Raw genomic sequence first — 27,136 nt, forward strand, 5'->3', positions numbered from 1 at the left:
AAAAAAGACAGGGGCAGCTGGGTGGCTCAATGGTGTCCAACTCTTGCTTTTAGCTCAGGTCACGATGTCATGGTTTGTGAGTTCGACCCCTACATTGGGCTCTGTGTTGACAGTGTAGAGCCTGCTTGGGATTTTTCTCCTTCCCTCTCTCTATGCTCCTCCCCTACTCATGCTGTCCTCTCTCTCTCAAAATAAATAAAATCTTTTAAAAAATAAATAAAAATAAAAGAAGATAAAAATAACATGCTAGGAAATACTTACAAACTGCCAGGTTGTGTCAAATATATATGTTCACATGTCCTAAAAGGAAATAATAATTATATTACCATTATGGCTTTTTTAAAAGTTACTTTTAAATTTTTTTCATAACTTAGAAATAAATTTTATCATGCTTTATTCATCTTATTTCCAGAAGTATACATCTTATTATTTTTCTTTTTATCCAGAAGTATACATTTTAAAGACAAAAAATTACAGCATTATTAAAAAAAGTTAAAGTAGGTTTTTCCAATACATGACATTTCCACACATCACTGTTAATATTTAACTACAAAAGGACTGGATTCCTTATGGGCATTTGTAACTCAGAATGTATTTTGCAATTAAACCTTGATCTAGTTAGAATCTCAGATCAGATCGTAAAAGTTTATTTAACTATTAGTCTCACTAAAATAACTCAACTTAACAGTACTATAAACCATGTTTTTTTAGGACAATGGTGGAGTAAAAATTTCCACAGACCTGTTTCCCAGTGTAGTAACTATAATTGGTTGAAATTATTTTAAAAATCATTTAAAGTCTCTGGAAATTCTCCTGAGGGAATACAGCAAAAAAGGAAACATTTGTTCATGAAAATCTACTAACTCTTGGTAAGAACAAAAATAGACTGGAATTCATAGCAAAACTCACTTCCTCCTCCTCTTTAGCTCAGCATCATAAAGCTCTACCCTGGGCAGGTGCAGCCAAGACACAGGACTCCCTCTCTCTGCAGTTCCCAGCCCAGGACTATCACTCTTGGAAAGGAAGGTGGCCAGAATTTCTAATCACCCCCAGCTTTGTATGCAGAAAGTCTATCCCAGGCAAGAGTAACTGGGAGGTCTAGGGCTCCCTTCCTCCACTTAGCTCCCACTCAAAGGGTGAAAGTTCTATTCCAGGCACAGCTTATCAAGAATACTGGGGCCTTTACTTCTTTTACCCCACTTAGTTCACAGTACAGAGGTTCCAGATATGAAAAGCAATCTGAGAAGATTAGGGGCTACCATGTTTTCTCAGTGCCCTACTCTTAAAGTGGAAATGACGTTCTAAGAGAAGAGGTGCACATTTCCCATTCTGACCTCATAGCGGTGGCAAAGTGATGCCCAGGAAAGAGGCAAGTCTTCAGAAAAAAGAGGTCTGAAGCTCTCTCCAAAGGAATTAACTTCATTTGGAACACAGTGTGGGAACTTTCAAGGCTAGGTGCCATTGAAAACAATGGAAATTTTGGTGGTGAGCATGTAAGAGGAGGCTAGCAATTGTATGAAAGCAACAAGCTGAATCCTAGACCACTTAGGAGAGAACCAGGGGAAGAAGGAGCTAAGAAGAGCTCAAAAAGAACAAGCCTCAAGGCTGACCTCAAAGACTATTTCTGAAAAGGGAGCCAAATTAATGAGATCAGACTGTGAAACAATTTGAGGCCCAGACATTGTCAAAAACAGCAAAATAATCATTCACCAATTAATGGAAGGTATATCAACAAAGTGGCTAACTTAACAAGAGAGATCAGGGGGAAAAAGACTGTCAAAGAGAACCTCTTGAAAATGAGTCACCTCAGAGTGACTGTGCACATGTCCAATGGCTACACTGAAGAGCATTATCAAAGGCTGGACACTGTGGGACTAACCTACTTCACTGAAATAACACAGCTAGGCCACCAAACAAATGCAAAATGACAACAGAAAGCCCCACAACATAGGAGAATCAGTACCTAGACTTACTAGGGTGTTATCAAAATGTTCAGTTTTCAAGAATAAATGAAAATATGCAAAGAAATAGGAAAGTATGAACTCTACATGAGAAAAAAGCATGCAATAGAAATTGCATTAAAGAGAGCCCAGATGTCAGACTTAACAAAGACTTCAAAGGAGCTATTAGAAATATATCCCCCCCCCAAAAAAATAAGTAAATAAATATATCCAGATAACTAAAAGAAATCATGCTTAAGGAACAAAGAAAGGTATTCTGATATTGTCTCATCCAATAGAGAATATCAATAAAGAGATATTATTTTAAAAGAACCATATGGAAATTTGAGTTGAAAAGTACAACAACCAAAATGAAAAATTCACTAGATAGGCTCAACAGATCTGACCTGACATAAGAAAGAAACACTAAACTTGAAGACAGACCAAAAGAGATTATGGTGTGTGAAGAACAAAGAGGGGGGGAAAAAAGAAGAAAAATGAAGAGGTTCACAGAAATGTGGGACACCAAAAAACACACCAATACATGTGTAATGGGAGTACCAGAAGTGGGTGGAGAGATAGGAGCAGAAAAAAAAAATTTAAAGAAATAGCTGAAAACTTCCTGAATCTGATGAAAAAACATTAATTTACATACCCAAAACACAAAAACTCCAAGAAGGATGAATGTAAAGGAATCCATACCCAGATATATGACAGTAAAGTGTTAAAAGACAAAGAGAAAAACAGGAAAAAGATGATACAGCATGTAGAAAGGAACCCAATAACATTAACAGCTGACTTCTCATGAAACAATGAAGATCAGAAGGCAGTAAGATTACATATTCAAAGTGCTGAAAGAAAAAAAATGTTAACCAAGAATCATATCCAGCAAAACTGTCAAGAGTGAAAATAATAAAAGAGACATTACCAAATAATAAAAGAGAATTTGTTGATAGCAGACTCATTAGAAATACTAAATACTAAATATTTCTCACAAGAAATACTAAAAGAAGTTCTTCAGGCTGAAAATAAGTAACACTAATTCATATCCACATGAAAAAACAAAGAGCACTGGAAAAGGTGAAATTATTGTGCTATAAAAGATGGTAATAACTGCGTATTTCTGCTCATAACTGATGTGAAAGCAACTGTATAACACGGTATGTATATAACTGTATTTTGGGGGCTATAACATAGAGAAATGTAATCTATTTGCACAAAAGAGGTGGGTGGGATCAAAGCTGTGTTGGAGTAAACAAATGACACTAGATGGTAAACTGAATCCATAGGAACAAATGAGGAGAACAAGAAATGGCTTAATAAGACAATTAATGTAACAAACTCTATAAATATACACTTGCTTTTCTCCATACTCTCAACTACTTTAAAAGACATACAACACAAATGTCTGTAAACTGATAAATAAAATGTGATAAAACCATACAGTGGAATATTGCTCCATAATAAATAGTAACAAAGTAGGGAAACATGCTACAACATGGATAATCCATGAAAACATGCTAAGTGAAAGAAGTCAGTCACCAAAAATATGTAAATAAAAAAATGTATATAGACAAAATTACTACAATAAAAAGTAGTTTATAATTACAAAAAGGACTTTTTGTAATTATAGAAAAAATGTTTAATGTCCAAAGCATTGTTTTAAACTGTAACTTAATGTAACTCCAACTAAAATGCTCTCATACAGTAAAAGATAATTGCATTCAACATATGTCTGTGCTACTATGGTAGCCACAAGCACTTACAGCAAGCTACCGAACACCTGCAATGTGGCTAGTGCAAATGAAGTTGTGCTGTAAATGTGAATTATACACCAAAGTATTAAAAAATACTTAGTATGAGAAAAAGAATGTGAAATATTTCATTAATAACTTTTATATTGGTTTTATGTTTTATTAAAATATAACTCATATAGCATAAAGTTTATAATTCTAAAGTATATAAATTCAGTAATTTTAGTGTATTCACTTCGTTTTACAACCATCACTACTATCTAATTCCAGAATATTTCTATCGTCCCCCCAACCCCCCAAACAAACCCCCTATCTATTAGCAATACTCCTTGGCAATCACTAATTTACATTCTGTTTCTATGGATATGCCCATTTGGACACTTCATATAATGGAATATATGCTCTTTTGTGTCTGGCTTCTTTCACTTAGCTTAATGTTTTCAAGGTTCATCCATGTTGTAGTATCTAAAAGCACTTTATTCCCTTTAATAGCTGAACAATAAAATAATCTACCTTTGGTTATTATGAATAATGTTGCTATGAACATTTAGGCAAAAATTTTTGTGTGAATTATACATGTTGAAATGAGATATTTTGAAATATGTAAGTTAAATGAAATGTTAAAATTAATTTCACTTGTTTCTTTTTATTTTTGTCACATAGCTACTAGAGTATTTAAAATTCATGGCTTACATTATTATATTTCTCTATAATAGCATTAACAAAGCTAATATTAACTTTAAAAGCTACCATTTATCATGCACTTAATATGTGCTGGCAAGTGAGCTAACCGATAACATTGTCTTATTTAATTCTCACAATTACCCTGTAAGGAAAATATTACTGGCTATATTTTAGACCGAAATTGATGTTTAGAGAAGTTAAGGAACTTTTCCTAACTCACACACTCAGTAAATGACTAAATTAATATTCATACTTAGATCTTTTTCGTCATATATATTGCCATATATATATGCACACATACAGTCTGCTCTGAAATGAACAGGCTTTGATACCACAGTTAATTTTCCTAATTGCTCTTCAGAAAAAAGTACAAAGAAGATAGGAAAAAAACCTGACAATCCACTTATATAACTAGTTAATAAAAAAGGCCCAAGTGATCTGTTAAGGCCAGATCTGACTGTCATTCCAGATCAAAATCATTCAATGACTCCATCCCCTGCAAGGCAAAGTCCAAGCTCACTATCAGTCTGAACCCTTCCTACCTTTCAGCCATCAGCAAAACAAAGTACATAATGCTACTGCTTTGCCTTTGTACACATGCTAATCACTCTGCCTGGGAAGTTCAGTCACAGTTCCTACACATTTTGCTTGGTGAATTTATCCTTAAGCCTTTTCAGATATTGCATTTTATAGTTTTTACTTGATCAAAAGTACCCTGCAATTACCCTTCTCACCCTTGAACATACACGACATTTTGCCCACTATGTAATTTCTACTTCTCATATATAATCTTCTAAAAGAGAGCATCACATGCATTACTGCATTTATTTTTATTAAAGAATATAATTTATTTACTATAAGCTTCTTGATGATCATAGTGTCATAGATTTTATGTCCCCAGCACCTAACATATAACTGAGGACTAACAGACACTTAGTTAATGCTTGTTGTAGTTTCTTATTTGCAATAAAATAAGCTGATAGCTAGCCTAAAGATTCTTAAAGTATATTCTACAAAACACTATTTCCAGGAGGTTTTAATTGACGTTAAATGCATATAAACAAATATTAGTAGTCTAATAAATTTAGGAAATGATGAATTCAACAGATTCCACATATTTTATTATATAGGACTTTTAAGAATCCTGAGTTGCCAGTGTACAGCGTGACTCTTTAAAGGGGATATAGTATATAAATTTTCCCAAATTGGGCGAGAAATATTTTTTTGTTTTAAAAACATTATGTGGAAGGGTGCTTGGGTGGCTCAGTCGGTTAAGCATCTGACTTCAGCTCAGGTCACGATCTCTTGGTCTGTGAGTTGGAGCCCTCCATCGGCTCTGTGCTGACAGCTCGGAGTATGGAGCCCGCTTCAGATTCTGTGTCTCCCTCTCTCTCTGCCCCTTCCCCACTCGCACTCGCTTGCTCTCTCTTGCTATCTCTCTCAAAAAGAAACAAACAATTAAAAATTTTTTAAATATTTGTGAAGGGGCATCTGGCTGACTCCATCAATAGAGCATGTGGCTCTTGCTCTTGGGGTCATGAGTTCAAGCCGCATATTGGGTATAGAACTTACTTAAGGAAAAAAAACCCCAAAAAACAACAAACAGTGGAAAGTTTACTATGTTTATTACAGGCATTGGAGTCATCACTGTCTGCATTACCTCATTTAGTACATCAAAAAACCTAAGAGGATAGGCACCATTATCAATTCAGCTTACACACTAGAAAACTAAGCACTAAAGTTAGGTAACTAGCTTGTCCAAGATCACACAGTACGTGTTGGAGCCCAAAGTAGAATACAACTTCCTTTACAACTTTTTATTTACCTAAAATATTAACTTTCATATTTTTTACCCAAGCGAAATGAGCCCCCAAGTGGACACAGCAACAGGCACATGCCAGATTTGGCATTGTATCCAGTGGCAGTGGGGACCTAGATGAAGAGTGTATTAAAAACTCAACCCACATTTATCTGAATTTTATCTTTCTCCCCATTGAATAGTAATGAAAAGTCTTCTAAACCACCACTGAGAATACAAATCATAGCTTGGTAGTATACGTCAGGTACACCTACTGCATGCTTTCTCTTTCTAAACGAAATAACACCATTAGGAAGAAGTTTAAATGTTAAGGTCACTCTTCCATTGAGAACTAGAAGTCTTCTTCTGGCAGAGAAGGCTAAAGTGGGAACTAAGCTTAAAGTTCGTTAAAGCAAATGAGAAATATGAAAGGACCATATAACAATTTTGGAGGAAACATTCAGAATTGTGTATAACTGGATAAAAACGAAAGCTATAAGAACCAAAAAAAAAAAAAAAAAAAACTAATAGCAAAGGGGACAAATCTAAGGGGTAATATCCAACAATATTACTAAACAGAGTTCCCAGACGGAACCTAATCATGAACAGTAACATGAAAAATGGAGGTAATCCTAATAATATTTCTACTTTACCTTTCCAATTTGCTGTAGAGTGCACACAATACCTTATACTTCTTCAACAGTCTTGACATAGCATTATCAACTTTGGTACTCGTATCAACTTCTTTTAGTAAATCAAAGAATTTGTAGACACTAAAAGAAAATAACAGAAAAAAGTGAATCTGTAACTGAAAAAATGTTTTATTTCATTTTCAAAGCAGAGACATTTCAATTAAAAAGTTTATTAGCTCTACACCAAATCACTATTATATTCTTTAGAAGGAATTACTTTTTACATTTTACTAGACTTTGAAGAGTAAAAATCAACTAGCTTCAACTTACACCCCTGTATCTGTATACCTATGCCTACATTTATTTATACAAAAACAAGGGTTATGACAGGCATATACATACATATTTATTTCCATACCTACCCATATGCTTTGAAAATCATAAGTTCACATCTATTTATCTAATTCCAACAAAAAACATGGTTTTTTGAACACATGGTTCATTCCAGTGTTTCCATTTCCATATTTATACCTCTTCCTTCACAGTGAGAAACCTAGGATCTACTTATCTTTATTTATTCATTTAGTCAACCCCCCCTGTATGTAACTACCTTCCATCTCCAAAGCTATCCCCTCTCCCATATGGGCACTCTCCTCTCCTGCTTAGACTGACTCCCCATTCTAGACTGCCCTCACCCCTCTACATGGACATCTTCCTCACCCTAGGAGACTGCTGACTCCCCTCCCATAACTGCCCTCACCTCACATGTGCTATGACTCTCTACACTGGCTTACTACACACCCTGCTTGGTCTCTGACACTGCACACCAAGCAGTCCAGATCATAATCCCCACCCCCAACCACAGCCATGTGAATGCCTTCCTTATCTCATTTGGACTCTAACATCCTTCTTGGACCCCGTGGCTCTACCCTATCACAGATGCACATACCTACTTTCTTCACTGCACCCCCCCCCCCCCAGTGGTTTTAGGACTGAATTGTTGGGGAAGGGAAAATAAAAACTGAATAAAATTTTTAAGTTGTTTAAATAATCTCTTTAAATCATTCTTTATTGTTTTCTATAAAAAATTAATCTATGTGAAATATTAACACGTTTTTCACCAATGAGAAACAGGGCACTAAAGACAGCAATCATCAACTGCACCTCACACACTCATTTCTAATCAAGATTGTCTAAGGAATTATACCAAAGCAGCTAAATGAACTAAAGGGTAGTCACCAGACCCACCCATAGGCTGTCTGGCAACTAATGAATTATAGGTTTCATTCCAAAAATGGACTGGACCCCTCAGACACTTATCTTGAGAACTGTAAAAATAAAAGCTTCAGCTAATCAACAGAGGGCAAAAAACCCAAAAGAAGGTTATTAAAATCCTCAGGATATAGAAGGGACTGGGGCAGCCACAACAAGCTATGTGGAACAGCAAACAAAGAAGCAGAAATAATGTGGAGTAAATGATCATGATGCTGCTCAGAAAAGGGAATGGAGTAAATGTGTAGGTACCTCCAGAGAAAAAGAAATCAACCTCAGAACAGCATTTATTCATGAACCATTCTCCATGAAAATTCCAGTTTTTATGAGATATATGGCAATATCTATGGAGGACCGTGGAAACTGAATTGTTACTGGGGGTAACTTAATTGAGTATTCCTTCTGTAGCTCTTCTGTGAAGGAAAGAGAAGAGGAAAGGCTAGAGGGAGGAAAAGCAGGTATAAAAAGCCATAATTAACACACACGGATCTGTAAGTAACTACATACTCTAGAGCAGTGCTCCATGAATTGGTACTGGTTTGTTATCCGTCCACAATAAGTACAGAAATTGAGGGTAAGCATATAAAAACTTTCACAATTTAATTTTATGCCTGCTAAATATAATAAAAATAAAAATATAAAATATAAAAATAAAAAATATTACTATAAGTTTTTCATTTCATTTTTTTTCGGTAATCAATTGACATTATATATTTTTAAATGTCAGTCCATGATATACTGAGGAAAAAAGTCCTTTACCAAAGCACATTTAAGAAGCAGTGGTCTAGATAACATTACTGGGTAGTTATTAGAACAGAGAGATGCCCTAAGAAAAAGTTATAACAAGTCATTACTACATTTATTTTAGGGAGATTAGTTATGACATGCCCAATTATAAAACAGTGCTGCTTATGAATACTCAGGAAAAAAGTATAGGAAAACATTTGCCAGGAAAATTCTTTCATGTTAGAAATAAAAGATGTATTCGCTTTTCTCTTTCATATTTATTTAGTAGTCTATAAATAGCTATATAACACTGAATTGCAGCCATCTGTTTAACTTTATCTTTCCCAGTGGACTGAGTTTCTTGAGGTCACAGACTATTTCTCACCTCCATATCATTAGAACCTAGCACAGTATCAGAGTGCCTAACAGTTGTTCCAGTTTTCTTTCTTTTTTTTGTAGGGGAAGGGCATGGAGGGGTGGTCTGTAGAAGGAAAGAACTCAAGATCTCAACAGTACCTATGGTCAAGTTGAGTCATGAATGCTGATTCTATAAACTGCTTACTTCTCTATTTGCTGTAAGCTATTTAATTCTCATATAAAGTAGCTAATAATTTTCACTTTACAGATGAGGAAACTGAGACTTAATAAAGCTAAGCAATCTGCTCCAAGTCATACAGCTTGTAAAACAACAGAGACCAGATTAAAACCTGCTCTGTCTCAACCAAAGCATCCATATTCTTTTCAATCCTCTAGGACAGATGAATCGTCTAGGTAGATGAAACATCTACCATGTAAATATACAAATTAATGTAGAAATTTACTTATATATTTAGATTATTTCTCAGTTATATAAAAATATTTTGATTTAGTGATTTTATTAATCAAGTTAAACTGAAATCTGAGCAGTAAACCAATTCTAATTCACCAGGTTAAATATGAACATACAGTATTATGCTGAGTGAAATAAGTCATTCAGAGAAGGACAGATATGATAGGTTTTCACTCATGTGATCTTGAGAAACTTAACAGAAGTCCATGGGGGAAGGGAAGGGGAAAAAAAACAGAGAGGGAGGGAGGCAAACCACAAGAGACTCAAATACAGAAAACAAACTGAGGGTGAGGGCAAGGGGAAAATGGGTGATGGGCATTGAGGAGGGTACTTGTTGGGATGAGCACTGGGTGTTATATGTAAGCCAATTTGACAAATTATATTCATAAAAAATAATAAAAAATATACAAGGTCTTTGTTTCCACATTTTATTTGGAGGCAGTAAGAAAAAGAGTTACTGAACAACACAGCAATTTATCTCATTTAAATAAAACACCAATTATGTTTAATTCTAGATGGTTTTATCCAAGAAAAAACATATACTACTACCTTTCTGGTAACATTATTTACTGTTACATTTTGTAAATACACTGCAAATGAAATGACTGGAAGTCCCACAAACTTTATCTGCTCAGGATACAGTTCAGAAGTTACTAGAAACAAATTAGTAAATGCTTCTTATAAGGCTTATAAACTCAACAACAAACATTAATTCCTAGAGCAACTATGGACACTCAGCTAAATTTCCAGTCTCAAAAAGCATATAATTATGCATATATTACATTAAGCAATCTTAAACGTTAATAAATCTTAAATTCCTTTAAGATAGACTTACAGTACTTTTATAAGTTTTAATCTAATAAGTCTACATTACAAACCCTTGTTCTTTTTGTCCACTTCATCAAGAGCTACAACTAGGAAAGTTCTAGAGAGTTAGAACAGGATGAAAATTTTCCCAGGACACAAACCGCGATATTCTTGAGAAAGTGCAACATAAATATACATTCATTAAGGCTTCATGAGAGAAAGTTCACTAGTTGACCTAAGTCCTTTAAAAGTTTTATTTAATTTCAACATTTCTCACTAGTTCTCTAAAGTCTGTTAAGAGGAAAGTTCAGAAATACTTTTCTTTAATGGCAGAGGCCTATATTGATGTAAGAAATTTTACCTGGTTTCTATGTTTTTCTGTAGCTCAGTAAAGGTGAATGGCATCTCATCTAGGTCAACTGCTGCAATAAAGATACAGATTCCCCATAGTTCCTTTTTCCTTTGACTATAACCTTCCTGGGTACAAAAAAAAAAAAAAAAAAAAAAAAATTCAAATATTTCATTAATTATTCACACACTGGATACTATACTAAAATTATATGATGATTTTTTTTCTTAATTTAACTTGCTTTTAAATTCTTATGATGGCATATAGTTGAGAGTATTTAATTCCACACTAATAAAAAATCTTTAATTTTATATTATAAAGCAAAAAATACTAGAAAGATCAAAAAGTTAAATTATAACTTACTGTGAAAAATTGAGGGGTCATTTCTCTGAAGCAAATATTTTCATTTTTCAATAATCCAATGTCATCAGAGCCAACTTAAAGGATTTGAGTTCATGACAATTGTTTTTTTTTTTTTAAAAAAAGAAGCCTACTTTCTTGAATATCTTCATTTTGCTCTGATACACTTAATTTTTTTTTACCAATCTACTGACTCAAGTATTTTGTAACCTCATGAAATTCATATCTCTCAGTGCCATAATTGCCTCCTTTGTAAAATGGAAGTAATAATACATATCTCACTTGGTAAGAATTAAGTGAGAGTATACATCTAAAGCCCTTAGAATAATGCCTGGCATATAATTAGTACCTGATGAGTGATGGCTATGATTATCATTAGAATACTTTTTCCCTTAAAAATATCTGTATCTCTTTCTAAATATGTAAGTTTTGTAGGTAAAACTTGATTACATTAGATTGCAAACAAAAGAAATACCAAATTAGCTGATATTCTATTACACAACTGGAACAATTTGCTTACTCTCAATCGAAGGTTACAACAGAGCTGAAAAGTTTATGATGAAATTTTACATTGTTTTGAAATCTCAGTTACATATAAACTTTAGGAAAAGAATTGTTCTGGATTATCAAATTTTAATAATAAAAACATATTATCTAACTCTAAACTTTTCCTTAATTTTAGCTACATGGAAAACAAATATTTTTATTTAAGTTTTGTTTTAATTACAGTATAGTTAACATACAGTGGTATATTAGTTTCAGGTGTACAATACAGGGATTCAACAATTCCATATATCACCCAATGCTCATCAAGACAAGTACACTCCCTAATCCCCATCACCTTTTTAACCCATCCCCTCACCTCCCTTCTGGTAACGATCAGTTTGTTCTCTAGAGTTAAGAGTCTATTTCTTCATGTGTCTTTTCTTTGCTGTTTGTTTTGTTTCTTAAATTCCACAATATGCAGCAATCTGTTGCATTTCTATACAAATATCTTAAAACTTACAACTATACACCCACTAGAATGGTTAAATTAAAAAGACTGACGATATGGTTGAGACGACAAATGGTTGGTAAGGATGTAGAGCAAGGAATACTCAAATACTGCTGGTGATCATGTAAAATGGTACAACCATTTTGAAAAACAAGTTTGGCAAGCTCTTATAAAGTTAAGTATATACTTTCCATAACACTTAGCAATACCACTCCCAGGTATTTATACCCAAGAGAAATGGAAACTTTGTACATAAATGTTAATAACAGCTTCAATTATAAAAACCAAAAACTAGAAAATGTCCCAATATCCAAAAACTGGTGAACAGATAAACTGTGGTACAACCATACAATGGAATGTTATTCAACAATAAAAAGGAAAATTACTGGGGCGCCCGGGTGGCTCAGTCAGTTAAGCATCCGACTTTGGCTCAGATCAAGATTTCACAGTTTGTAGGTTTGAGCCCTGCGTTGGGCTCTGTGCTGACAGCTCAGAGCCTGGAGCATGTTTCAGTTTCTGTGTTTCCCTCTCTCTCTGTCCCTCCTCCATGCATGCTCTGTCTCTCAATCTCTCTCTCAAAAATAAATAAAACATAAAAAAATGTTTTTAATAAAAAAAGTACTAATAAACACAACATAAACCTCAAAATTATCACATGAAAAAAAGAAGCCAGAGAAAAAAGGGTAAATCCTATATACTGTTCTTCCTTTCCTACAAAACTCTAGAAAAGGCAAAATTAATTTTTAATGGCAAAAAGTACATCAGTGGCTGCCTTGGGACAGGAGTGGAGGTGTTAGACAACAAAGGAAAGGAGAAAACTTTCTGGACCAAAAATTTCTATACTTTAATTGATGGTGGTAATTACATGGTTGAGTGCATTTATCAAGATTTATTGGGGCGCCTGGGTGGCTCAGTCAGTTAAGCATCCAACTTTGGCTCAGGTCAGCATCTCACAGTCCGTGGATTTAAGCCCCGTGTCAGGCTCTCTGTTGTCAGCTCAGAGCCTGGAGCCTGCTTCAGATTCTGTGTCTCCCTCCCTCTCTCTCTGCCCTTTCCCCCACTTGTGCTCACTCTCTCTCTCTCTCTCAAAATAATAAGTAAACATTTAAAAAATTAAAAAAAAAAAAACTTAGGAGACAGAGTCAACATGGCAGAGAAGCAGGGGGACGTGAAGGTCCCCCGCCCCTCAAACACAGGAGTATTGAGGCCAGAAGATTTGGAATTCCAGGAATCTAGACTACAGAGTGACAGAAACATCTCCAGGGGCCAACAGATACAACTTGGCAAGCTATAAGTGGGTGATTATGAACTGGGAGAGATACAACAGGAGGCATAGGCACAGAAGAGAAGGATCTCCTTCTGTGGAGAGACAAAAGGAAGAGACAGAGAGGCTGTGGAAGTGTAGGATTATGTTTGGACAAGAGAAAAACCTCTCTGGACCATAGTCCAGGGAATGGAAAAAACAGAAAGAACCAATGTCTAACTTGCAAACAGCCTTAGAAGTGACAATCCTGGGTTACAGGACTTTCTCCAGACCGGGGCCTGCTGCCTTGTACATGCACCTGGTGGAGAAGGGGAGCCACCCCAGGCTCAGTAGCAAGCTCAGAGGCACAAAGACAGCAGTCCCCTCCCTTGCGTGTTGTGGGAAGAAGTATATAGCCACTCCAAGGACAAAAGACCTGCCAGCCAGAGGCCCTTTGTTTGTTGGCAGGGTAGAGTGGCACTACCCTGGAATGGGGGCGGGCAGAGTGGGATCCTTTAGGACATTGGGGTTTGAATCCCAGCCAAGTGCCTGGAAGGCACAGAAGACTGTGGAGCAAGACAAACCACCTGCTCATGCCCAGGCAGCACTGTGAGGACAGCCTGAAGAGAGTGGTATGGGATAGCCCATCCAGGGAGTAGAGACTGGGTTGTCGCCATTTTTATCCCCATCACCAACAAGGTCGGGCTTCAGGGAACAAAACAGCAGGCCCAGAGTGGAGGCAGGACCCACCTACACCAAGCCACGCCCCTCCCCCTTTGTACCTGGTAACTGCTATCTACCTAAGCAAGACTGACACTGACCGAACCAGACAGCCCCTCCTCCAGACCAGCACAGCCACTGGTTTCAAGGAACCATGAGATATTGGTCCAGCAGTTTTGCATTTTCTGATTGGATTCATGGTCAATTTTTTCTTTCTTTTCTTCCTCTTATTTCTTCCCTTTTCTATTCTGGTTATTGGTTTAAGCAGACGTTTTTAATCTAGTCTTTTCATATCTCTTCTGTATCTCTCTTTTCCTTATTTTCCCCTTTCTCTCTCTGTAGTAAGCCATATAGTTTCTCTGATTCTCTGCCTGGTCATTTTTTTTTTTCTTTTCTTTATACCACACCCCTGCCATTTCTTTGTATGGGATAAGGCTTCTTCTACCACCATGCCTTTTAAAATTTTTTCCAGGGTTATTTCAATGAACAAATCAAAGTATACCTAGTGGAAGTAGTACCACCATTACAAGTAGGGAGATAGAGCAACCAGAGTCACAATAACAGAGAGCACACAACACACTCCAAAAACACATCCTGAATGACCAGGCCCTGGACAGTGTATGACCCCTTTTTAATATAGTAGTGCTCATAGGTGAAGGACCCTTAACAAGCTATTAAAACACTTAAAGGGCAGAAAACTAGCTAAAATGATGAAATGGAAGAATTCCCTCAAAAGAAATTTCAGGAAGAAATGACAGAGAATTTCTCAAAACAGATATAAACAATATATCTGATAAAGAATTTGGAATGATAGTCATAAGATTAATAGCTGGGCTTGAAAAAGGCAGTAAGACAGCAGAGAATCTATTGCTGCAGAGATCAAGGAACTAAGAAATAGTCACAACAAATTAAGAAATGGTATATATGAGGTGCACAATAAAGTAGATGCAGTGACAGCAAGGACAGAGGAAGCAGAGGGGAGAATAAGTGAAATAGAAGATAAAATTATGGAAAGTGATGAAGCCAAGAAAAAGATAAGAAAATACCAGACTATGAGGGGAGAATTAGAAAACTAAGTGCTTCAATGAAATGTACTAATATCCATATCATAGGAGTTCCAGAAGAAGACAAAGAGAAAGGGGCAGAAGGTTTACTTGAACAAATTGTAACTGAGAACTTCCCTAATCTCAGGAAAGAAGCAGACATCCAAATCCAGGAGGCACAGAAAACTCCCTTCAGATTCAACAAGAATAGGTCTTCACCATGGCATATCAAAGTGAAACTGGCAAAATACAAAGATAAAGAGAGAATTCTGAAAGCAGCTAGGGACAAACAGGCCTTAACCTACAAGGGTAGACACATTAGGGTACTAGCAGACCTGTCCACTGAAACCTGACATGCAAGATGGGAGGGGCAGGAAATATTCAATGTGATAAATAGGAAAAATATGCAGCCAAGAATCATTTATCTGGCAAGGCGGTCATTCAGAATAGAAGGAGAGATAAAGGCTTTCCCAGACAAACAAAAACTGAAGGAGTTCATGACCACTAAACCAGCTGTGCAAGACATGCTAAGGGGGACTATGTGAGTGGAATGCTGTAAAGACTACAAAGGACCAGAGCTATCACTACAAGCATAAAACCTACAGATAGCACAATGACATTAAATTTGCATCTTTCAATAATAACTCTAACTGTAAATGGACTAAATGCCCCAATCAAAAGACACAGGTATCAGAATGGGTAAAAAACTACGATGCATCTATATGCTATCTACAAGAGACTCACTTTAGACATGAGGACACCTTCAGATTGAAAGTGAGGGGATGGAGAACCATCTATCATGCTACTGGAAGTCAAAAGAAAAGCTGGAGTAGCCATACTTATATCAGACAAACTAGGTTTTAAACTAAAGGCTGTAACAAGAGATGAAGAAGGGCATTATATCATAATTACAGGGACTATCCATCAAGAAGAGCTAACAATTATAAATGTTTATGTCCCCAACTTGAGAGAACCCAAATACATAAATCTATCACAAACATAAGCAATCTTATTGATAAGAATGCGGTATTTGCAAGGGACTTTAAAACTCCACTTATAACAATGGACAGATCATATAGGCAGAAAATCAATAAAGAAACAATGGGCTTGAATGATACACTGGACCAGATGGACTTGACAGATACATTCAGAACTTCTCATCCAAAAGCAGCAAAATACACATTCTTCTCAAGTGCACACGGAACATTCTCCAAGATAGATCACATACTGAGTCACAAAACAGCCCTCAATAAATAAAAGAATTGAGATCATACCATGCATATTTTCAGATCACAATGCTATGAATCTTGAAATCAACCACAAGAAAGAATTTGGAAAGCCTCCAAATGCATGGAGGTTAAAGAACATCCTACTAAAGAATGAACAAGTCAACCAGGCAATTAAAGAAGAAATTAAAAAACAAATGGAAGCAAATGAAAATGAAAACACAACAGTCCAAACCCTTTGGGATGCAGCAAAAACAGTCCTAAGAGGAAAATACATTGCGATCCAGGCCTATCTCAAAAACAAGAAAAATGCTGAATACAAAACCTAACCTCACACCTAAAAGAACTAGAAACATAGCAGCAAAGAAACCCCCAAATGAGCAGAAGATAAATAATAAAGATTAGAGCAGAAATAAACAATACAGAATTCTAAAAAAAGAACTCATCAATGAATCTAAGAACTGATATTTTGAAAGAATAAACAATATTAATAAACCCCTAGCCAGACTTCTCAAAAACTGAGAAAACCCAAATAGATAAAACCACGAATGAAAGAGGAGAAATCACAACCAACATCACAGAAATACAGTTAGGAGACAATACTATGAAAAATTATATGCCAATAAACTGGACAACCTGGAAGAAATGGATAAATTCCTAGACACCCACACACTACCAAAAGTCAAACAGAAAGAAATAGAAAATTTGAACAGACCCATACCAGCAAAGAAATTGAATCAGTTATCAAAAATCTCCCAACAAGTAAGAGTCCTGGACCAGATGGCTTCCCAGGGGAATTCTACCAGACATTTAAAGCCCAGTTAATACCTATTCTTCTCAAGCTGTTCCATAAAATAGAAACAGAAAGCTTCCAGACTCATTCTATGAAGCCAGCATTACCTTGATTCCCAAATCAGAGACCCCACTAAAAAGGAGAATTACAGGCTGAACCTGGATACAAAAATTATTAACAAGATACCAGCAAATCAAATTCAACAGTATATTATTGGAGAATATAAGAATTATTCTCCATGATCAAGTGGGATTCATTCCTGAGCTGCAGGGCTGATTCAATATTCACAAATCAACCAATGTGACACATCACATTAATAGAAAAAAGGATAAAAGCCATATGATCCTGTCAATAGATGCAGAAAAAACATCTTAAAAAACACAGCATCCTTTCTTAATAAAAACCCTCAAGAAAGTTGGGATAGAAGGAACATAACTTAACATCATAAAAGCTCTATTTGAAAAGCCCACAGCTAATATCATCCTCAATGGAGAAAAATTGAGAGCTTTCCCCCCTGAGATCAGGAACACTACAGGGATGTCCACTCTCACCACTGTTGTTTAACACAGTATTGGAAGTCCTAGCCTCAACAATCAGAAAACAAAATGAAACAAAAGGCATCCAAATTTGCAAAAAAGTAAAACTTTCACTATTTGCAGATGACATGATACTATACATGGAAAACCTGAAAGACTCCACCAAAAAACTGGTGGAATGGAAACATGAATCTATTAGCAAAGTCGCAGGATACAAAAATCAATGTACAGAAATCGGTTGCATTTCTATGCACCAATAATGAAGCAACAGAATAAAAAAAAAAAAAATCAAGAAATTGATCCCATTTACAACTGCACCAAGCACCATAAAATACCTAGGAATAAACCTAACTAAAGATGTAAAAGATCTACATGCTTAAAACTATAGAAAACTTATGAAAGAAATTGAAAAAGACACAAAGAAATAAAAAACATTCCAGGCTCATGGAAGAACAAATATTGTTAAAATGTCAATACTACCCAAAGCAATCTATTCATTCATCGCAATCCCAATCAAAATTGCACCAACATTCTTCTCAGAGCTAGAACAAACAATCCTAAAATCTAAAATCCTAAAATCCTAAAATCTATATGGAGCCACAAAAGACCCCAAACAGCCAAAGTAATGTTGAAAAAGAGAAACAAAGCGGGAGGCATAACAATCCCGGACTTTAGCCTCTACTACAAAGCTGTACTCATCAAGACAGTACGGTATTGGTACAAACACAGACACACAGACCAAGGGAATAGAGAACCCAGAATTGGACCACAAATGTATGGCCAACTAATTTTTGACAAAGAAAGAATATCCAATGGAAAAAAGACCATCTCTTTAGCAATTGGTACTGGGAGAACTGGACAGCAACATGTAAAAGAATGAAACTGGACTACTTCCTTACACTATACACAAAAATAAACTCAAAATGGATGAAGGACCTGAATGTGAGACAAGAAACCATCAAAACCCTAGAGGAGAAAACAGACAACAACCTCTCTGACCTCAGCTGCAATAACTTTTTACTCGACAGTTCTCCAAAAGCAAGGGAAATAAAAGCAAAAATGAACTACTGGGACCTCATCAAGATAAAAAGCTTATGAGCTTTTTATTTAGTCAGTAAGAAAATTTAGTCAGCAAGAAAGTGCTAAATTTATACAAAGCAGGAAAGAGAAAAATTAGGAATATTGAGAAACCATTAAGATATTAAAACTTTAATTACACATTATAGTTTAAATTAAAATCTACAATCAACACTTGAAGAGGCTACCTATTAGTAGCATTTAGTTCACTTGAACCACCCAAATGATAACCCCCAATTGATGACTTCAACTTGCTGCTTTAAAATGCACTAACTTACAAAAGAGCTCCACCAAGTGGTAAAAGAAATCATCTTGGACGCATTAGAAAATTACTATTCATGCTGTCACAACTTAACTAACATGAATTTAAATTCAATTTTAAAACTTAAAAATACTATTATCTCTAATTTTCACTTTTTAAAATATTAGCCACAACCAAGATGAAAATAAGCCTGAAAAACTTAACAGAAGACCACGGGGAAGGAAAAAAAAAAAGGTAGAGAGGGAGACAGCCAAACCATAAGAGACTCTTAAAAACTGAGAATAAACTGAGGGTTGATGGGGGGTGGGAGGGAGGGGTGGGTGATGGGCACTGAGGAGGGCACCTGTTGGGGATAAGCACTGGGTGTTGTATGGAAACCAATTTGACAATAAATTTCATAGTTAAAAAACTCAAAAAAAAAGCCATTAAAAACATGCTTTTTAACTCTGGATCAAAAGGACAGACACATCCTTACACTTGATTCACAGGACTGAAATGAGTGACTAGCAACAAGGTTACAAATTAAATGTATTACAGGAATATATTAGAGGAATAGAGGGGGTAAGAGCTGTCTTTATCTTCTACTCTTGGATTTCTTCCTCACCAAGACTGTATGTAGGAACCAAAGGGATAACAGACTAATAGGCCAGAAAATCCCACCTCCCTCACTTGTGTAATACTGGCTGACAGCAGTCAGCATTAAGGACAATTCTTCAATGTGCTCAGAAGAAGCAGAAATTAAGAGTGACACAGCCAAGAAGATGAATATAAAAGCTAACCTTACTTGCACTCAATCACATTTTTGATACAACACACAGCTGAATCAGCCATCCAGTTACACAATGCCCTTGTGAGAGAGAATTGACTCTACTCCAAGAAAAGTAAGTACCTAGCAAGTTCAGATTTGCCTGGCCCACTGCCCAAGAGACGGGGTTCCCTCCATTAAGAACTTCCACAGAACTCAGTGGATAGCACTACCCAAGCACTTAATAGAACTGTGATTTACTTGTTTTTATTTGTCCGTATTTCAACTAGTCCATAAGCATTTGGAAGGCAAATGAGTTATACCTAATTAATTACTGTACCATCCAAGAGCCTAATACAGTATTCACAATAACTTGGTATTAAATGTGTATTAAAAAAAAAAAAAAAGCAGTAGTAATAGCCATACCCCATATAGGATAGAATAGCTTTTTTGTCTTTATCTTTTTTTTTCCCTTAGTATGCTCAGAAAAACAAGCAACACTTCAATCACCAGTACAAAATGTAAGGTACAATGATTGGCTCTACTATAGTTTCTTCAACTCTCATTCACACTGATAACAACTAGTGAGTATGAACAAGAGTAACTCACAGGGACACAAGAGTGGCTCTGTTGGTTAAGCATCTGACTCTTGGTTTCAGATCAGGTCATGATCTCACTGTCAGTTCGAGCCCCGCGTCGGGCTCTGAACTGACAGCATGGAGCCTGCTTGGGATTTCTCTCTCCCTCTCTCTCTCTGCTCCTCCCCAGCTTGCTCTCTCAAAAAATAAAATAAATTAAACATTTAAAAAAAGTAACTTACACAAAGAAATGATATTACAGGCCTCATTTTCTAAATAGGTGACACACAACTGACCTGGAACTTAGTTTCTGGTCCAGCTCTCTGCTTAGTTTATTGAGTCAAAGGCCCAAAGATGATCTACCCCAGAAGATATAATCATATAGAACAAAAAGCTGCCACCAAGCTCAAACAACCATTCATTAATTGGCTTTTCTGTAAAAGATCTATCAAACTGTTATCTACTACTCTTAGAAACAAGGTAGAAAAACATTGAAGAGACAGATCAATTCCTACAACTCAGATTCAATTATATGGATAAAAGGTATCTTCCAAAGTTTGAATGCCAACTCCTTCTACCAATATAGCATATACTACTTGAAAAAAGAAAAACTTCAATAATGAATAAATGAGCTGGCATTAGAATAAAAATCCCAAGTAGGAAAGGAACTGAAAGAGATCAGTAATTATCAAAGCATTCTGTGGTCTGGGAGTTTCTAGGGTTCCAAGTCATAAAATGATAATCTTTGGCAAATTTTCCTATATTTTAAAAAAACTTTAGGAAAACCCATATGTTCACTTCCCATAAAGCTTCAATTATTAAACAGCCATCTAGTTACACAATGTCCTTGTGAGGAGGGCACTTGTTAGAATGGGCATTTATCGCTTCTGTTAGAATTCAATGCAGCATGGTAACACAATTTACCTTTATGTTGATAAAAAAACAATGACTGCCAGCTTTTAGGTCTTGAATAAAACTAGGAGAAATAGACTTAATAAACAAAGTTTGGAGACCTTCTGAAACAGAGGTAAGGTGAGGGGAAATTAATAATAAATATTTAGTAGTTTTGAGTGCAATATGATTCTGATTCAACTTACCTTAAAAAATAGTTTGTACCATGAGAAAATCAAGGTACATATAAAAGAGATAAATTAAGACACAAACAGGATTATGAATGTTTGATAAAATAATTCACTTAAAAACTCCTAAATATCTAGGTCTTATACAAACTTGATTATCTGTTTATAGCTGAATATAAAACAGAGAGGAATAACTACCAATAACATCAATAATCATGTATATCAGGCTTCTAACATTACAATGCATACAATTTTTTAAAGTTTATTTATTTATTTTGAGAGAGAGAGAGAGAGAGAGCAAGCAGTGTGGGGGCATAAAGAGAGGGGAGAGACAGAATCCCAAGCAGGCTCTGCACCGTCAGCACAGAGCCCAATGTGGGGCTTGAACTCACCTACCGTGAGATCATGACCTGAGCCAAAGTTGGCCACTTAACCGAATGAGCCACCCAGGTGCCCTTACCATGCATGTAAATAAGGAAAAATATTAATTCACTGGCAGATCATTTATTTATTTCAAAGCAACATCTGCTGTTAATCTAGCATACTTGGAAGCCCATGACAATCTCTACAGTCATTTTAATCCTATGGAAGAGTTTGATGTATTCTTCTGATATCTACTTCTAACAGGGGGGATAAAAATTCAGATTTGGCTCTATGTTTGTGCAGAATGAGGGGGAAGATTTTTTAAAAAGGAAATACATTGGGGCGCCTGGGTGGCTCAGTCAGTTGGGCATCCAAATTTGGCTCAAATCATGATCTCACTGCTCATGAGTTCGAGCCCATGTCGGGCTCTGTGCTGACAGCTCAGAGCCCGGAGCCTGCTTCAGATTAGGTCTCCATCTCTCTACCCCTCTGCTGCTCGCTCGCTCTCTCTCTCTCTCTCTCTCTCAAGTATAAAAAAAAAATAAAATAAAATAAAATAATTAAAAAATTAAAAGAAAATACATTATGGCTGGTTTTCAATAATCTGTATCCCAAAAGGTACTAGAAAGAATTTTTTAAAAAAATTTAAAAAACTATAAATAAGATCAAGAAAAAAAATCCAAAATATATGGATAAAGAACTTAAGCATTTTTGGGAAGGGTAATTTGGGGACATTATTCTCTTATTCATTAAATTAATTCAATAGTTATTTATTAAAAGCCTACTAAGCACCAAGTACATTTTAACTGCTCAGAATACATCAGTAACAAAATAAACATTCTTGTGTCCTGGAGCTGAAATTTTAAAGGGAGGGGAAAAACAATAAACAAAAATCAGTTTAAATAAGTATACTATACACTATATTATAAAAAGAACAGAGTAAAGTGAATAGAGAATTTGAGAAAAAAAAGTGAGATTAAACACTATTAAACAGGGTGGTAGGTCTCACTGGAAGAGTGAAATCTGGGCAAAGACTGTCATTCTATGAACAAAGACATCATCTATTAAAATATCTATTAAATTTTGACCCAGTGATTCCACCTCTAGCAATCTACACTACAGAAATCATGTTACTTGTGCATTAAATGTGGATAGAAGGATATTCATTGCATACAACATTTATAGTATCAAATATTCAAAAATAAACTATATGTTTACCAAGAGGGGAACACATAAATAAATTATATGTCCATACAATAGAAAATACATTTACTAAAAATATCAAGCTAACCCCAAAGCGCAAGGTACTCTTCAAGACACATGGCTACATGAAAAAAGCAAGGTGCAGAACAATGCAAAAGCTAGAAACTTTTATTAGTCGCTTTTGGAGGGAAAATGTAGGTGGCTGAGGGATAGGAATGAGAGCAACTTTTCACTGTTTACATTTTTATTTCTCTTGAATCTTGAACCAGGTGAGTCTAATGCCTACTCCAATAATAATAAAAAGTAATGAATTTTCAAAAACTGTAAATAAATAATAAAACCTCAATTAGGTAAAATAAAAATCCTTGTGTGTGTGTGGTGAGGTTAAAGGAGGAAGGACTGGAGGTACAAAGTGAATAAAAAATCCATCAATGGTTCTTTCTACAAAGGTATGGATAGAAAGAAGTCTATTCACTTTTTACTCTATTACTATAAAACCTGATCTCTTAAAAACAAGTACATGTGAAGTTTTGAGTATATGATTTTTTTCTTTGAAATTTTGAAAGCAAAATATAATGATGATAAAAAATAACAGGAGAGATGTTAGTATCTGAAAAACTGCATGCTATAATGCCTTGGAAGTTGATATCCAAAATAGTAAATAATCAGTTACAAGATTCATGGTGACCACAAAATTAAATAAATTAGTTCTCAGAAGAAGCCAAGCTGATCTTTATTCACAGATGAGGATAAAACTCCTTGCATAGGCCCAGAAGAAAATACACTGCAGTAAATAATACTGCCTAACACTGAAAACTTTAATGAAGGAAAAGGAATTTTAAAAGGAGGCAGTCCAATTATACATTATAATAATTTGACTATATGTAATTATATATTAGACATATCTGAGTATTTCATGATGAAAGTTCATAATGAACTTTAATAATGTTATCTGCTATACATATTAAGTATAAAACATTAAATGGTGGAAAAAATAAGAAAGAAACAGTTTAGGAAAGAGAACAGAAAAGTGGGGGGGAAAAAATCAAACCAAAAATGGTTTTTTAAAGAGATCACCAAAACAGAGAAACTTTTAGTTAGACTCACCAAGACAAAAGGCTTAAATTAGCTAAAATTAGGAATGAAATAAGGACATTAAGACCAACCTTATAGAAATAAAAAGAATATTAACATGAATGCTATAAATAACCACATGCCAACAAATTAGATAACATAGATGAAATGGACAAATTCCTTGAAAAGGACAAACTACCAAAACTGACTCAAAAATAAACAATCTGAATAGACCTACAGTAAAAGATAGAATAGTAATTTTAGAACTTCCCATAGGGAAAATTCCAGGCCCAGATAGCTTCACTGATGAATTCCAAACATTTTAAAAGGAATTAATATCAACTCATCAAATTCCCATAAAAATCTCTTAAGAGGGAAGATTCCCCAACTTATTCTGTGAGAAACCAGTATTACCCTGATACTAAAATCAAACAAAGATATTACAAGGAAAGACTACAGAGAGAAAATCTATGAGTATAAACCAAAAATCCTCAAGAAAATACTAGCAAACCAAATTCACAAACATATACAAAAGATTATACACAATGACCAAGTAAGACTTATCCTAGAAATGCAATGCTGGCTTACGATCTGAAAATCAATTAATGTAATACCAATAAAAGAAAAAAATCACATATCATATAATATCAATAGACACAGAAAAATCATTTGGCAAATCCAAAATCATCTGATAAAACACTAAATGCAAGAGGAAGAAAAGGGAACTTCCTCAACCTGATGAAAGGCATCAAAAAGATCAGGAAAGACAACAATGCCCCTCTTGCTATTCTATTCACCAATGTACTGGATGTTCTAGTCAGGGCAATTAGGGAAGAAAAACAAATAAAAACGTATCAAGAAAAGAAAGAAGTCAAACTATCTGTATCTGCAGACAATGTGATCGTGTATAAATAAAATCCTAAGGAATTTACTAAGACACTATTTGAACTAATAAATTTAGCAAGTTTGCAGGGGACAAAATAAACACACAAAAATCAACTGTATTTCTATACACCAGCAATGAATAAACTGAAAACGAAATTAAGAAAACAATCCTATGTATAATATCATGGACAAGAATAAAATACTTAGGAATAATTTTTAAGGTAAGACTTGTACTCTAAAACCCAAAAATATCACTGAAAGTCAACAACATCTAGATAAATGGAGAGACATTTCATGCTCACAAATCTGAAGACTTAATATTGTTAAGATGGCAATAATTCCCAAATTGATCTACTGATCTGCCATAATCCCTATTGAAATACCAACTGTCTTTCTAATAGAAATTGACAAATTCATTGTAAAATCCATATGGAGAGAGGATTCTGAGAAGATGGCAGAGTAAGAAGCAGAAATCTATCTCCCTACCTAGATAACAATTATACTGAAGGAATGTCTTTGATGTAGCTATTTTGTAACTCTGGAGTCTATTAAAGGCTTTCGATTTCCAGGGAAAGGCACAGACCACAAATTAGGGCTAATTTCTCTTGATTTCAGCTCTTAAAACAGTAGCAGCTACTCTTGCCAACCCTCAGCTACCCTGCAGGCAGCTGTGCACATGTTCCTGGAATAGCTTACACACAGTCCACAGGAGTCAGAGTGAGCAAAAAGGACTCTTTCAAATTTCAGAGATATATGTTCTAATCACTGACTGCTGCTACTCATCACAGAAATGCAAAGAAGTGGGGCTACTGTTATGCCTCCTCCTTTGGTTGAAGTGACTTCCAGGGGACTTAAAGGATCTGTGCCTTTTTCTTTTTCCACTTTTGGGAGTGAGACATCCATAACTAGATAACTGTAAAGCAATCACATATACAAAGAAAATAAAAAAGACAGTGCATGGTCAGAGAAGTCACGGGCTCAGAAAAGACCTGAGAAGACCTTAATCTTATACCCCACACTGATTTTTGGCAGAAACATGCACTACTACAACCAAAAAAGAAAACAAAATGAAAAATAAAACCCAAAAAACAGCAAGCCCTAGGAAAAAAGGGAGAATCTGATTTTCAGATTTACCACATTACTGGATTCAAATGTCCAGTTTTCCACAAAAAAGAATCACAAAGCATATAGAGAAACAGGAAAGTATGACTCACTCAAAGGAAAAAAAAAAGACCAACAGAAACTGTTGTTGAAAAAGAACTGATGGCAGATATACTAGAAGAAGAACTTAAAACAATGATCCTAAAGATGCTCAAAGAACAAAAGGAAGACATGAACAAAGTCAAGAAAATGACAAACAAAATGGAAATATCAAGAGAAAGAAAATCTAAAAAGAAACAAAAAAAAATTCTGGAGCTGGAAAGTATATAACTAAAATGAAAAATTCACCTAGAGAGATTCAAAGATAGAAGAAAAAAAAACAACAAACGTGAAGATAGGATAATGGAAAGTATAGAGTCTGGGAAACAGAAAACAAATTGAAGAAAAGGAAACAAAGACTAAGGGACCTACAGGACACCATCATATGATTTAAGGGAGTTCCCCAAGGAAAAGAGAGAGAAAAGGGCAGAGAGAATATTTAAAGAAATAATGGCCAAAAACTTCCAAAATGTGTTAAAAGATGAATATAAACATCTAAGAAACTCAACAAACTCCAAGTATGATGAACTAAAAGACACTCCTACGAGGACATACTATAATCAAGATGTCAAAAGTTCAAGTCAAAGGCAGAATTTATAAAGCAGCAAGAAAGAAGCAACTCATCATGTACAAAGAAGCTTCAGTGATTATCAACAGATTTCTCATTAGAAATTCTGAAGGCCAGAGGTAGTACGCTGATATATTAAAAATGCTAAAAGGAAAAAACTGTCAGCCAAGACTGCTATATCCAGCAAAACTATCCTTCAAAAAATCAAAGAGAAAGTAAGACATTCTGGGATAAACAGAAGTTGAGGGAGTTCATTACCACTAAACATGCCCTGTGAACAATGCTAATGGGAGTCTTGAAGACTGAAATGAAAAGAAAGAGTAACTCAAAACCATAAAAATAAAAATTTCAATAAAAGTAAACACATAGACAACTAGAAAAGTTACTATTATTGTA

General features: G+C 35.2%; 1 protein-coding gene across 1 annotated transcript in view; it reads right to left on the reverse strand.

Moving 5' to 3' along the window:
• RB1 (RB transcriptional corepressor 1) overlaps window positions 1–27,136 on the reverse strand; it is a 170,095-nt gene that overhangs the window by 117,020 nt on the left and 25,939 nt on the right. Inside the window, exons 3-5 of the mRNA XM_042915907.1 lie at window positions 10,804–10,919; window positions 6,830–6,949; window positions 262–300 (exon numbers count right to left, since the gene is read on the reverse strand). Of these exons, the coding sequence (XP_042771841.1) occupies window positions 262–300; window positions 6,830–6,949; window positions 10,804–10,919 (275 nt within the window). The remainder of the gene's footprint in view (window positions 1–261; window positions 301–6,829; window positions 6,950–10,803; window positions 10,920–27,136) is intronic.

This window comes from Panthera leo, chromosome A1 (assembly GCF_018350215.1).
Source record: "Panthera leo isolate Ple1 chromosome A1, P.leo_Ple1_pat1.1, whole genome shotgun sequence".
Lineage (NCBI taxonomy): Eukaryota > Metazoa > Chordata > Mammalia > Carnivora > Felidae > Panthera > Panthera leo.